The sequence below is a fragment of the Cetorhinus maximus genome, chromosome 2 (assembly GCF_964194155.1).
Source record: "Cetorhinus maximus chromosome 2, sCetMax3.hap1.1, whole genome shotgun sequence".
Lineage (NCBI taxonomy): Eukaryota > Metazoa > Chordata > Chondrichthyes > Lamniformes > Cetorhinidae > Cetorhinus > Cetorhinus maximus.
The window spans coordinates 138,716,256-138,731,231 of NC_135880.1; the positions used below are offsets into that span (position 1 = coordinate 138,716,256).

The 14,976-nt window shown below is 42.3% G+C and overlaps 1 protein-coding gene across 5 annotated transcripts in view; it reads left to right on the forward strand.

Annotated features, from left to right (window-relative positions):
- Positions 1-1,888: 1,888 nt before the first annotated feature.
- The window catches only part of tnksa (tankyrase, TRF1-interacting ankyrin-related ADP-ribose polymerase a), a 168,015-nt gene continuing 154,927 nt past the window's right edge, over positions 1,889-14,976 (forward strand). For all 5 annotated transcript variants that reach the window (XR_013580461.1, XM_078570078.1, XM_078570089.1 and 2 more), the window contains exon 1: positions 1,889-2,230. Coding sequence is in view for 4 of the 5 variants with exons in the window: in XM_078570078.1 (XP_078426204.1) it covers positions 1,924-2,230 (307 nt within the window). In the remaining variant the exon portion in view is untranslated. The remainder of the gene's footprint in view (positions 2,231-14,976) is intronic.

Below are 14,976 nucleotides of genomic sequence, written 5' to 3' on the forward strand. Positions count from 1 at the left end.
GGGGATGGAGGAGGGAGTTCAAGATCTAAAGTTGTTGAATTCAATATTCAGTCCGGAAGGCTGTAAAGTGCCTAGTCGGAAGATGAGGTGCTGTTCCTCCAGTTTGCGTTGGGCTTCACTGGAACAATGCAGCAAGCCAAGGACAGACATGTGGGCAAGAGAGCAGGGTGGAGTGTTAAAATGGCAAGCGTCGGGGAGGTTTGGGTCTTTCTTGCGGACAGACCACAGGTGTTCTGCAAAGCAGTCGCCCAGTTTATGTTTGGTCTCTCCAATGTAGAGGAGACCGCTTTGGGAGCAACGAATGCAGTAGACTAAGTTAGGGGAAATGCAAGTGAAATGCTGCTTCACTTGAAAGGAGTGTTTGGGCCCTTGGACGGTGAGGAGAGAGGACTTGAAGGGGCAGGTGTTGTATCTTCGGCGTGGGCATGGGGAGGTGCCATAGGTGGGGGTTGAGGAGTAGGGGGTGATGGAGGAGTGGACCAGGGTGTCCCGGAGGGAAGGATCCCTACGGAATGCCACCGGGGAGGGTGAAGGGAAGATGTGTTTGGTGGTGGCATCATGCTGGAGTTGGCGGAAATGGCGGAAGAAGATCCTTTGAATGCGGAGGCTGGTGGGGTGATAAGTGAGGACAAGGGGGACCCTATCATGTTTCTGGGAGGGAGGAGAAGGCGTGAGGGCGGATGCGCGGGAGCTGGGCTGGACACGGTTGAGGGCCCTGTCAACGACCGTGGGTGGAAAACCTCGGTTAAGGAAGAAGGAGGACATGTCAGAGGAACTGTTTTTGAAGGTAGCATCATCAGAACAGATGCGACGGAGGCGAAGGAACTGAGAGAATGGGATGGAGTCCTTACAGTAAGCGGGGTGTGAGGAGCTGTAGTCGAGGTAGCTGTGGGAGTCGGTAGGCTTGTAATGGATATTGGTGGACAGTCTATCACCAGAAATTGAGACAGAGAGGTTAGGAAGGGAAGGGAAGTGTCAGAGATGGACCATGTGAAAATGATGGAGGGGTGGAGATTGGAAGCAAAATTAATAAATTTTTCCAGGTCCCGGCGAGAGCATGAAGCAGCACCGAAGTAATCATCAATGAACTTGTATAGGACACGAGTTCGGTCTCAGCTGGCGCATTGCATCCGGCTCCAGGGATCACACTTTAGGAAGGATGTGAAGGCATTGGAGAGGGTGCAGATAAGATTCACGAGAATGGTTCTAGGGATGAGGAACTTCAGTTATGAAGATAGATTGGAGAGTTTAGGGTTGTTTTCCTTGGAGAAAAGAAGGTTGGGAGGGGATTTGATAGAGGTAGTCAAAATCATGAGGGGTCTGAACAGAGTAGATAGGAGAAAATGTTCCCACTTGTGAAAGGGTTGAGAATGAGAGGGAATAAATTGAAAGTAATTAGTAAAAGAAGCAATGGAGACATGAGAAACTTTTTCATGCAGCGAGTTGTTAAGGTCTGGAATGCACTGCCTGAGAGTGTGGTGGAGGCAGGTTCAATTGAGGCATTCAAAAGAGAATTAGACTGTCACTTGAAAAGGAGGAAAGCGTAGGATTACGGGAGGAGAGAATGGCACTATGTGAATTGCTCCTCTGGAGAGTCGGAGTGGGCACGATGGGCTGAATGACCTCCTTTGTCTCTGTAACGAGTCTGTGATTCTGATTAGCCAATCGGAGCGCTGAATGGAACGGTCAGTCCACGTACTGAACGAACGACCAAACAGGGTGGCGAAAAAGGTTGAGGGGGGGGGAATTCGCCGCCCAGGAGGGGTTCCATACGTGCGCGCCCCTTCCCCCGTCAGGCGGTGTGTTGTACGTGCGCGCCCACATTGTCGTGAACGCGCGATATCGCCCGTGTCGGCGTGCCCTTCGTGCGCGTTACCTGCGTCTCAGTGACGTCGCTCGGCGTTGCTGCAGTGACGGTGGAAGATGGCGGCGCGGCGGAGTCAGCTTTCTCCCAGCGCCTCGGATCCCGGGCCGAGCTCGGCCACGGCCCCGACCTCCGACAGGCCCGATTCACCAGGATTCACCGGCGGTAATGCCACCCCCCCGGGTCCTGGGGCGACGGCGCCGCCAACAGTAGGAGGAGGAGGGGCGGTGAGTGACTCGGGCCGCGAGCTGTTCGAGGCCTGCAGGAACGGCGACGTTTTGCGGGTGAAGCGACTGGTGGATTCAGGCAATGTGAACGCCAAGGACATGGCCGGCAGGAAATCAACGCCGCTGCACTTTGCCGCAGGTGTGTAACCCCGTTTCCCGGGAACTCGGGCGATCAGAGCGGGGCCTACGGAAGGTGGGGGTGGGCGGCTGCCTCCTGATGCGCCCGGGAGCCCGGTACTGAGATGGAGCCTTAGCTTCGGGGCCTTGGGACTCGCCGCCGTCAAAACAACGCAGCAACTGTGCGATGTGGCGTGGGGGCGGCGGTGAATGTAAATGTTCCTGTGTGTATGGAGAAGAGCAGTAATAAGGATCACCGGAATCAGCGACCGGGAACGCTGGGCCCCATTGCTACTGTGTGAATATTAAAAACTAATAACCCCACGCAATCTCTACTATATACCAGGGATTCATGTTACTTAAATGGACACTATCCTTATAGAGATCGGGAGCTAAAGAAAATGTTGGGAAGAATGGTACGAGGAGAATAACCCTTTTTTCTGTTGTGATGATGTAAACAATAGTTTCGTTATTGGGTCATTTGTAAAGGGAGAGGGCGGTTGTCCTGAAATTGTGTTTGACGCAATTCTCTTTTCTCAAGTGAAAGTTGTTTGTCAACAACTATGACTGTATGACTCTAGGTCCAATAGGGGAAGATTTACTCTTGAAATTTATTCTCTGACCCCCTTAGGTGACCAAAACCAGTCGAGATGATCTTTCGGGTCATGTTTAAAACCACTTGCCTTCTATATGATGCGATCCCTGCCCAGCCAACAGCCAAATGCTTTTTTTCTTTCATGCTGACTGTTCCGTGCAGTTGCTGTTGCAGTTTTTCAGTTCTCAGGGTCCCCCCAGAAATATTGGAATTACATTCCTTCCTTCCTATTTACCTGATCCAATTTATTTTCGCTCATACTCTTCTCAACCATGCTGCAGTGAGCTGTGGTCCTTGAGTTTCTCAAATGTTGAGTTCTAGAAAGAAATCTCAGGGTGATTACAAAATTGGATATAGTTCAGTTCCCACTACCTACTGAACTGAAAGAACTTGGGTAGGATGTGGTTAATATTGTACAGTTGTTTTAAAAAAAACATTCAAGTGCAAAAAAACATTAAACTGGGTTTTGAAAAACAATGAGATATGTGGTACTTTGTTATACTGTTCCTGCAATTCAGCAGATCTCATTTAAAGTTGCTTTTTGGATGGATTGAAGTGTGGGGGTTTTGAACAGGTCATGTAGACTGTGCATGAAATCCAATAAAAATAGGTAACGCTGAGGTACTAAATTGTATTGTACTTTCTGACAGACTTTCATCAGTTTCTATTGATGTGTTAAGTTCAAAAATAGAAGAACTGCATGAAATGACTACAGAAGGAAATGATCAAGTGCTTCATGAGGCACAAAGGCACAGTGGACCAAGCAGTCACTTAGTTTGCCCAAATTTCTAGGGTTTCTTTGGGGTGGTTCAAGCATTTGTAGGACAGCTGGCCATGGGTTAAAAGGGTACATGTGGGATGGATAAACATTCTGCAGTTATGTTTGTTTTTTTTTGGGGTGGGGAGGGAAAGGAATTCGGGCATATTTATTCTCAAAGTAAGCGGACAATGGAGTGCTGCCTATGGTAGGGTTGAAAAAACTATGTTGATGTATAACTGGCTTTTTCTAGGTCCTTTGCAGTGTGTAATTTTTTTTGGATTAATATGAGAAGTTTGATAAACGTAGGGTACCTCTCTGGAAGGTTGATAAATAGTTTAGGTTATAATTAAAATAGTCAAAGTGCTCCCCTGGGTGCTTCAGTTCAGTTGATTCAAAGAAGGAGTTTTAAAAAAATACAGTGAAGGTCATCAATGTAAAATATGCCCTGCAAAAGCGACATTATTAAAATGATAAAATAAAGCAAAATACTGTGGATGCTGGAGATCTGAAATAAAAACAAAGTTCTGGAAAGGCTCAGCAGGTCTGGCAGCATCTGTGGAGAGAGAAAGAGAGTTAATGTTTTGAGTCCAATATGACTCTTTTGAAGAAGAGTCATATTGGACTCAATGTTCACTCCATTTCTCTTCACAGATCTGCCAGACCTGCTGAGCCTTTCCAGAACTTTGTTTTTGTTAAAATGCTGTTCAACGTCTGATCCCAAGTAAGAAATGAACTAACTTGACATGTAAAACAAAAACAAAAAATGCTGGAAAAATTCAGCAGGTCTAACAGCATCTGTGGAGAGAAAGAGAGTTAACGTTTTGTGTCCGTATGATTCTTCGGAGCTTTTTTGCTTTTAAATTTGATATGTAACTTAGTTCTGGAATGTTCATTATTACACTGTACATCCAAGCCAATTCACATGACATTTTTCATTTAAATTTTGTCTCAAGTCAGAAAGTAATACTAATTTAAACCATTATATTTTATCTTTTTGTTGAAAGCAATTTCACTTTTAATTATCAGTATGGTAGTGAAGTGTTATTAAATGTGTTTTTATGCAGTAAGCTATTTTATGGATACTTAGAGTATACACAGACCACATCACAAGTCAGTAATTTTATTTTTTAGGCCTAGTTTTATATTTGATTGAAATTAACTTTTTGTGCTTGTATTGTTTGTTGCAATGGTTTTGCCATTGAATCTGACTTAGGATTTGGTTGAATGTGAGGTTATTTTCTGATATTTGCTGCTGGCAACAATTAACTGAAATATTTAGAATTGAGTCTTGAATTTAAATTAACTTTTTTGTTTGGAAGACGTTACTTTGAGATGAAGTTGGATGCTTGAAGGTTACACTTCACTGCAAATTCCTTTGCCCCCATTTTTACCGTGCTGATACAAATTTGCAATTGTACATTTACTCTTAGCTTAAGTGTGTTTAGAATCAGGTGGGCCTATGACTTGAAGCATTCCCACATTCACTAAAGGACTAAGAAGTCTTGTGACAGTTATTTTACAGATAGAGTAGATGTCCTGATTAGCGAATATAGTTGTAGAGCACCTTTGCCCCTGGTTGAAGCTGTTATATAGCCTGGTAAACAGTTGTATCTTTGAAGTGCGTTCTTATTTTTCAGTCTCCACAGGTTTCTTAACAAATTTTGATGCTGCTGTATAAAATATTAATTTAACAAGGAATACATTAATACCAGGTCAAATGGAGTGAAATTAATTTTGGCACCTTTTAAACATGACTATAAACTCCTGAATGTTTCTTAACTTAAGGCACAGATCAGCCATGATCTAGTAGAACGGAAGAAAAGCTTCAAAGGGCTGAATGGGCTTTTCCTGTTTCTGTGTAATTGTAACAGCTAAAACATAAGCCTGATGTGAATTTACAAGGGTTTACTTTGAGATAGAAAATTAGAAATTGTATTGATTTTTTTGTACCTTGTATACTTTGAAGTTAACAGCTTCATGTTGGGTGAATTATACAGCCCCTGTTGCTGCAGGCCTAGAATAGTTTTAAAATGGATAATGAGTTTTAAATGGAAATTGTGAGGTAAGAGGGAGTTGGGGATTGAATGTTCCCTCACAACCGTGAGGAGCATATATTGACAGCTGTTCTCAAACACCTCATCACATCTAGATGCAAGCTCCTGGCCTCCTCTTGTTTGTGAGAAGAGCTGTTCACACTTTGGAGACATCCATATGCCTCAGTTTGTTTCTTTTTCTAAAGTGGGGATGCTAGAATGTTAAACAGTTTCCTACAGACTTCTGAAGCTCTGCAAATTTATAGGAGGAGACCAGCTCTTTGAAAGAACTATCCAATTGGTCCTATTCCTTTGCTCCTTCCCCATAACCCTGCAAATTTTCCCCTTCAGGTTACTTTTAAATTGTTTTAAAATAGACTTCTGGTTAATGAAGTTTGATACTAATGGCTTATTTGGTCAGAAATTTCCCCTTGAGTTCAACTAAAGGATATGGTTGGGAGATATAATTTCCAAGAACTTATGACTGGAATAGATTATTTGGCCTGTGGTGTATAAGAGCAAAAGACGTAGGAGCAGAAGCAGGCCATTCAGCCCATCGAGTCTGCTCCGCCATTCAATGAGATCATGGCTGATCTGATAATCCTCAACTCCATTTTCCTGCCTTTTCCCCAAAGCCCTTGATCCCCTTACTGATTAAAAATCTGTCTCTGCCTTGAATATATCCTCTGAGAGAAGAAATTCCTCATTTCTGTTTTAAATGAGCTACCCCTTACTCTGAGATTATGCCTACTCACTTAACCTATCTATATCCCTCTGTAGACTCCTTGTGTCACCCTCACCACTTGCCTATAAAAGTAGGAAATTCTGTTTTCATTATTGTTAATAGACTATTTGTGATGCCAAAAGATATTGATTGAATAAGGAAATCTTCATCCTGCACATTAAAGACTAAGTGTGTAAACTTGGAAGTTAATAGAGCTAGTTTTTGTCTTTATCCTGTGCTGCGTGTTCCGTTGTTCAGGAATTTTGCCAATGTTGTTCTGTTGGGATGGTGTGAAATTGGCCAGCGGAGATGTTTGGTTTAAAAAGAAACATATTCTACCAGCAGGGAATCGTCTAGCTTCAGCCCAGTTCCCTTTGCCATGCGTAGGACCAGTAACTTATTGTATATGCTAGTTTTCAAATGCCAATCCGCAGTCTGCATTGCTGCAACACAGCGGCAGAGCCCATATGATAAAACTATCTTATTGGTGTCTATTAGAGCAAAGCTGTTGGCCGAATTCAATTTTTAAGTTATATTGCGACATTTAATTTTGCCATTTGCCTAAAAAGCACCTGTGGTAGCCATGACTGCAATTATTTTCCATTAAACGTTTTTCATGATAGCACGACATATAAGTCACAAAAGTTAATAGCTACTACCTATTGGATTTATTCTGTTGTCCAGTCTCTTCCCACCTACATTTGCAATTCCTCTGATGCCCTAGTTTCCTGGCCCTAACTGCTTCCTCTTCACGATGGACGTCCAGTCCCTCGACACCTCCGTCCCCCACCAGGATGGTCTGAGGGCCCTCCACTTCTTCCTTGAACAGAGGCCCATACAATTCCCATCCACCACCACTCTCCTCCGTCTAAGCCAAACTTTTCTCTCACTGAATAATTTTTCCTTTAACTTGTCTCACTTTCTCCAAATAAAAGGTGCGGCTTTGGGTACCTGCATGGGTCCCAGTTATGCCTGCCTTTTTGTGAAGTATGTGGAACATTCCTTGTTCCTGTCCTACTTAGGCCCCCTCCCACAAACTTTTTTTTGGTACACTGATGACTGTATCGATGCCACTTCATGCTCTCGTCTGGACTTGGAAAAGTTTATCAATTTTGCTTCCAATTTCCATTTTTGATGGTAGAGTCTACCAATATTCATTACAAACCCACCAATTCCCACAGCTACCTTGACTACACCTCCTCACACCCTGCTTCCTGTAAGGACTCCTTCCCATTCTTCCAGTTCCTCTCGCTCCATTGCATCTGTTCTGATGATGCTACCTTCCAAAATGGTGCTTCTGTCATGTCTTCCTTTTTCCTTAACCAAGTGTTGTGCCCCCCATCCCCCAACAACCATGGTTGACAGGGCCCTCAACCTTGTCTGACACATCTCCCGCATCTCTGCCCTCACTCCTTCCCTTCCCTCCCAGAGCCATAATAGGGCTCATCTTGCCCTCACTTTTCACCCCACCAGCCTCCGCATTCAAAGGATCATCCTCTACCATTTCCATCATCTCCACCATGATGCCACCACCAAACACGTCATCTCCCCCTCCCCCTGACAGCATTCCATAGGGACCGTACCCTCTGTAGCACCCTGGTCCACTCCTTATCCCCTCCCACAGCACTCTTCCCATGCAATCGCAGAAGGTGCTGCAGCTGCCATTTTACCACCTCCCAAGGGCCCAAACACTCCCTTCAGGGGAAGCAGCACTTCACTTGCACTTGCTTCAATTTGGTCTACTGTATTCACTACTCCCAATGCAGTCTCCTCCATGTTGGGGAGACTAAACGCAGACTGGGCAACCGCTTTGCCGAACACCTTCGCTGAGCCCGCAAGCATGACCCAGACCTTCCTGTCGCTTGCCATTTCGACACACCATTTTGCACTCATGCCCACATGTCCGTCCTTGGCCTGCTGCAATGTTCCAGTGAAGTCCAACGCAAACTGGAAGAACAGCACCTCATCTTCCGGTTAGGCACTTTACAGCCTTCCGGACTTTGAGTTCAACAGCTTCAGACCATGAGCACTCTCCTCCATCTTTACCTCTTTTTTTTTAATCCAATGTTTTTATTTTTATTTAAGTTTATTTGTTTATTTTGTTATTTTTTTTTTATACTTTATACATTTTTTATCCTTTTTTCCCAACCCCCCTTTCCCCCACCCCACCTCTTCCACAGGATCATCTGTTACTTGTTTCTGTGTTGTGTTTTCACAGAGCACTGATCCTTGTTCTGCTTTTAACACATTCTGCTAGTTACCTTTATACGACTATCAGCACCACCTTTAGTTTTTAACACTACCATTAACACTCCCTTTGTCTTGAGTCTATGACATCTTTGTCAAACTCTCCTTAACTCCCACCGATCCCTGACCTATTTTGTTCCACCTGCTCCACCCCTCTTAAACAGTATAAAATCCATCACATTTCTACTTCTCTTTAGCTCAAGTCCTACAGACTTGAAATGTTAACTCTGTTTCTCTCTCCACAGATGCTGCCAGACCTGTTGAATTTCTCTAGCATTTTCTGTTTTAATATGTTGTAAGAACCCATTTGGTTCACTACTGTCCTTTTAGGGAAAAGCATATACTGTCCTTATGGAGTCTGGCCTAAATTTGACTCCAGACCCGCAGTAATGTGTTGACTTTTAACTGTCTTCTGAAATGGTCTAGCTCAGATGGCTCACCACCACCTTCTCAAGGCTAGGCATTTAGGAATGGACAATAAATACCAGCCTTCCGAGCAGTACCCACATCCCAAGAATGAATTTTAGAAAGAGATTTAAAATGTTTGGGAATTTGTCAGGATAGTACATACATATTTGTTGCATGTAGGATGACCTAAGCTAGTAGAATTAACTGTTGGAACCAGATTTGGTTCTGCTACCTGAAGTGTGCATTTGTTTGATTTTTTTGTATCTGATGTTCATGTAAAATGTTTGAGCAGCATGCTCAATTATTACAAAATTTTGCAAAAAGGATATAGATGCGGTTGCAAAGGTGCAAAAATGGTTTCCAAGGATGTTACTAAAACTATGTGTAATTATCACAGAAAACTAAACAGGTTAGGCTCTTTTCACTAGGTAGGAGGAGGCCGAGAGGCAACCTGATAGAGATCTTAAAATTATGAAGGGGTTTGATAGGGTAGATAAAAGAAAGGGTGTTTCGACTGTTGGGTTGTCTAAAACGAAAAGTGATAAATGTGAAATAGTCACCAATAAATTCAAAAAGGAATTCAGAAGAACCTTTTTTACTCAGAGTGGTGAGAATGCAGATCTTGATAGTAAAAACAGTTGAGATGATTAGCATAATTGTATTTAAAGGGAAGCTATACAAGTACATGGGGGAGAATGGCATAGAAGCATATGCTGATAGGGTGACATGAAGTAAGGTGGGAGGACGTACGAACATATGAATTAGGAGCAAGAAGAGGCCATATGGCCCCTCAAGCCTGCCCCCCCCCCCCATTCAATAAGATCATGGCTGATCTGATTGTGGCCTCAACTCCACATTCCGCATGCCTCCGATGACCTTTGACTCCTTTGTTAGTCAAGAATCTGTCTACCTCTGCCTTGAAAATATTCCTTGACCCTGCCTCCACCGTTCTCTGGGGAAGAAAGTTCCATAGATTCACAATCCTCTTGAGAGAGAAACTTCTTCTCATCCCTGTCTTAAATGGGAGACCCCTTATTTTTAAAGGCTTGTTTGACGGCTGAACACCGACATTGAATCTGTTGGGTCGATTGGCCTTCTCCTGCGTTGTAAATATATGTGATACTAGTAATATTTTTCCTAACTCCTGCAGCAACCAGAAATTATCCCATTTGTTTTGCAGCTGCCTCAATTTTATTTACACCCTATGATACAAGGCACAATAATGAGTTTTCTGTCTGCCAACTAGATTGTAAAGGTTTGCAGCAGAGACGCTTTGATTTTCAAGTGATGCTTATTAAATCATATCTGGTGCTGCTGTTTGGTTTCTTCAAAGGTCTTCGACTAAGAGTTGGCATTTTTGGGCATTGAAATTTGGCTCTCTGATGTAGAGAAATGGACACTGGTGTCTTTCAACCATTTAATATCAAGGTATTGTATACGTTTGTGTGACCAAATGCTGAGTGATAGCTTTAAGCTAGATAGATAGCGATTTAATAGTTTCATCAAACATTGTCTGATGTCTTTGATATCCTGATGTTGGATAGCAATGTCCAGTTATGATTTTGTACTCCGCTGATTGACCAGCAAAGGGTTGGTCATAACCATCTGACACTCCATACAGTTGGAAGAGCATTGAACTACTGTAGCTGAGTGTCTCCCTATTGCAACCCCACCCCTCTGGGATTCATCAGGAAAGTCTTTGTGCGGAAAATGGAAGGTGAGGCGTGCATCATGTTGGTAGCAGCTGTAATCAGTTATTTTCTTGGTTTAGTCTATTCCAAAAACAATGTACAATCACTGCTGGGTGTAGTTGGCTACTTGTAATCAGAGTGAGAACGAAGGGTAATGTGAGAGCTATTCACCAATAAACCAAATGCAAGGGCATAAGCATTTTCTCTATCAGAGGTGCTACCCTCTCAATATGTCCCATACACTCATGTCATCCACAGATTATACTGCAATTTGGCCTTTTTGGAACAAATTGCAATTCTACTCACTACATTATTTCGAGACTTGATGAACAATAGAATATAGTGACATATTTCACTAATACTTGGCAGGTTGAAACATCTGATATGATGAGGAAATTGTAATTTGGCAATTGTTTTCACTGCCTTTAATACTATACATTTCCCACAGTTTGTTCTGTAGCAGTCCATAGTATTTAATTGTGTCTCTAGTACCTTGAGACAGAAAACTTCGGCTGCATATTTTTGCCCTAGCTTTTTTACTTTCCTTTCCATCTCCTTAGCCTGTAGATACAAAGCTAGGTGTTTCCTTGCCCTTGCTGAAATTGACAAATTGAGCATGTAATTCTGGGGCTTTTCTGGTGTAACACTCTGCAGTACATTAGCTTTTTTGAGCTATTGGGGACTTTGTCAACTGTGATTCAGACAAAAAAATCTGAATTTGGCATTAGCTGTGTGCTGTACCATGTTAAAATAAAGCTTGAATTTTTTTCACTCCCTCTTGTTCAATTTCCTTGCACTTAATTATAATTCTTTGGATACTCGTGCTCTGATTTGCTTACCCTCTTTAAAAATTGATGTAGCAGAATAATCACTTTTGCTTGTATCACACTGAAATATCCATATCGCAGTAATATTCTTGAGCTCAATGTGTAGGCACTTGACCACCTCTTGTCAGTATGCTGGACATCTGGAATTGCATATGAATCTAGGTGGGGGAAATTAAGTAAGAAGAAAGGCTTCAAAGATGTAGCAGGAGGCATGTTGTGACTCGTATGTGCTGCCTCCTGTGAGTTCTGATCTCTTTACTTAACAGTAAGAGATTTGTTAATTTAAGTCATGCATTTAAGGCTCTTTACATGACCGCTTTTTGTATTTGAACCATTTTATATTCTGTCAGACTTCTAGTTTAAAAAATCCTAGTAGATTTCCTGTGGTATTGGTCACAGTGCTATTCTACCATGCAATTTTTGTATGTCTCATTACACAGCTGTGTTTCCTCACTCTGTGGAGCATTCTCCATATCTTAATTATCTCAGTTTACCAGGCAGAAACACAAAGTGGCCTGGTTTCATATGTGTGCTTAAAGCTTTGGTGAGTTGTGACAATTTATCTGCCATGACTGTTTTATCATTGCCTAATCTTAATACACATTACTACTACTTGCACCCTGAAGTTCCAGTTTGTGGTGGGGTGGGAGTGTTGCATCTCGTTAGGATATGTACCCTCTTGTCCTGAGTAATGAGTATTTCTGAATTCCTTTATAGTTAATGATCATCATCTGCAGCAGACAAAGCATCTGTATGGCAAGGTCTATGGGAGGGTCTCGAGGTGACCCTGGCCCGCGTGGTCCTGAGAGCTTCTGTGCAAGGACATTGAAAAGGGAAAAAAATTAACATCAAGCTTTATTTTAACATGTTGCAGCACACGGTTAATGCCAGTTTCAGTTTTTTTATCTGACTCACAGTTAACAAACCTCTCTCCTCTGATTTTTGTCTGAATTTATAGAATTTAAGTACCATCATGCTTTGTGGCTATTGATGTGTATAAAGCTGGCACTGGTTCCTGGAGAATCAGAATACCCATCCATTGCTGCAAATCCTGACTGTTGGCAGCATGGTTAGCCCTGCTGGCATGACTTGACGTTGCTCACACTCTTCATTGAACAAGGGCATTAGTGAGTAAGGATACCTGGTCATGATTAAAGGATAGCGATTGAATCAAGGATTGCTTGTGATGCGAAAATGTTGAACTTTGCACTGATTATAAAGGCCACTTGAACCCTGAGGTTAAGCCAACCTGAATGTTTGGGATTTATATTGATTTTTTTTGGTGGTTCTGCTCATTTTCAGTCGTGGCGGAGTTTGTTTGCTCTATGACTGTTCGGTGTTCATAGTGAAGTGCTAGCATTTAATGCAGTTTTTTTGGGAGATTATATTTGATCCAAAAGCTATTGCCATAATAAATATTAAGGCAGTATGAGGTTATGTTTGGTTGATTGCAAGAATGTTGTTGGGTGATGGCACTTGAATGAACAGGTTGCATTTTAAGAGGGAAGACAGCCGAAACCATCAGTCAACAGATGATTCAAGTCTGCCTTTAGCATTACAATTCCATTATGGAAAGAATTTTATGATATGCTTTTGCACAGGGCAGAATGGAATGCAATGAAGCTTTAGTGAATTTAAAACTACAACTATTTATATATAGTACTTTTTAAGCATAGCAGGACACTGCAGGTTGCTTCAGAGGTATAATCAGACAAAAATGGACACCAAGATAAAGGAAAAGGAAGAGATAGTATAAGGACTGAAGGAGTATCTTATAGAAGGAGGCAGAGAACTATAGAGGCAGAGGGGCTTAAGGAAAGAATTCACAAGTGTATGGCCTAGATGACTGAAGGCATGGCTGACAGTATGAGGTGAAGTAAGGGTGGCATGTACATGTGCCAAAGTCAGGATTGGAAGTGAATTGTAGGGCTGGAGGAGGTTACAGATATTGGGAAGTGATTTCAGGACGGAGATGAAATTTTTAAACTTGAACTGCCGGGGACCTGGGAGACAATCTGGGTTGGCAAGGGGTAATGGGTGAGCAGGGTTGGTGTGGGGTAGGATACAGAAAGCAGAACTTTGGATGAGCTGAGGTTTGTGGAAGGTGCAGAACTGAGACCAGTGGAAGAGCATTGGAGTATTAGTGTATGGAGATGACAATGGATTGCGAGTAAGAGTGAGAGAAACTGAATTGAAGGTTGAAATCACAGAGGATGAGAAGTTGCTGAGGGAAGATATCCCAGTGAAAAGCTTGACGGAGGAGTAGTCATGATAGACAGGGGGCTTAAAGGAAAGGTGAGAAAAGTACTCAAAGGTGGTCACATCACTTCTGTGGCAGTTTAGCCAGGGCAGATAGCGTAAACTAAAGCCAAGCAGGGAGGCTTTGCACAGTGTCGGCACCTGTTTTTCAGCCAAGGATAGGATGTTAATCCAGTCATTTGTAATAAGGTAGTGGATGGCTAGAGCCTTGTTATTGAGGGCATAGATATTCTGCAATTAAATGAGGAGCAGGGGCTGTTTTCCATTGGCAAAAGATCAGCAAGAGAGGATGGTGGAACAGTTCAGGTTGCTCCTCATAAAAAGAACCGGCCAATATGATTCTGATGTTACATTTTTTTCATTTGTAAGTGAGAAGTGCCATTAAGTGCATTATGTCAGAATAAATGATTAAAATTGGTCTATGGACATATCACTTATCATGTGGGAGAGATTGAAATTCATAGAATAAAAAGTTAATATGGTGACAAAATCTGAAATATAGAATGTTAGTACTGTGTAAACATTGAGGCTTTAAGTACCTTTGAAAAAGACAAACAAATTTGTTTTTCATTCCATACATTGTAAATACAGTCCAGCTGAATTATTTCTGAGGAAGTTGCATGATGAACAGAAACTAAAATGTCACTAATTCTCATTGTATAAAGTCTAATTTCATTTTCCACTTCTAAGGCTTTGTTCCTCTTAGCGAACTGCCATTGCTAAAGATTTGGAGCTTTGTTTCTAGCCTCTCAAAATGGGCCGTTAAACTAAGTCAAAAAATCAGACATTCTGATTAAAGGTTACAAACCTAAAATTTGTTTCCTTCTCCACAGATGCTACCAGACCTGCTGACTATTTTCAGCATTTTCTGTTTAAATATTCTGTTCCAGCTTTCCAGACTTTTTTGTTCCTTCTCAGGCTTTTTAAGAGACTAAGGTGTCACCACTAGGTTATTTTCAGGACAATCATTTATTGCTAAGGTAGTTAGATAATGACCAGACCCATGCTCTCTAAGTTAAAGGGCATCCCCTCTCCACCAACATCTGCTAAAAGCATTAAATATCTTGCATAATACTGCAGCGCATTCAAGATGGCTAATGTTCATGCTAAACAAAATAAAAACAGAATTACCTGGAAAAACTCAGCAAGTCTGGCAGCATCGGCGGAGAAGAAATCGGTCAACGTTTCGAGCCCTCATGGCCCTTCAGCAGAACTGAAGCATAG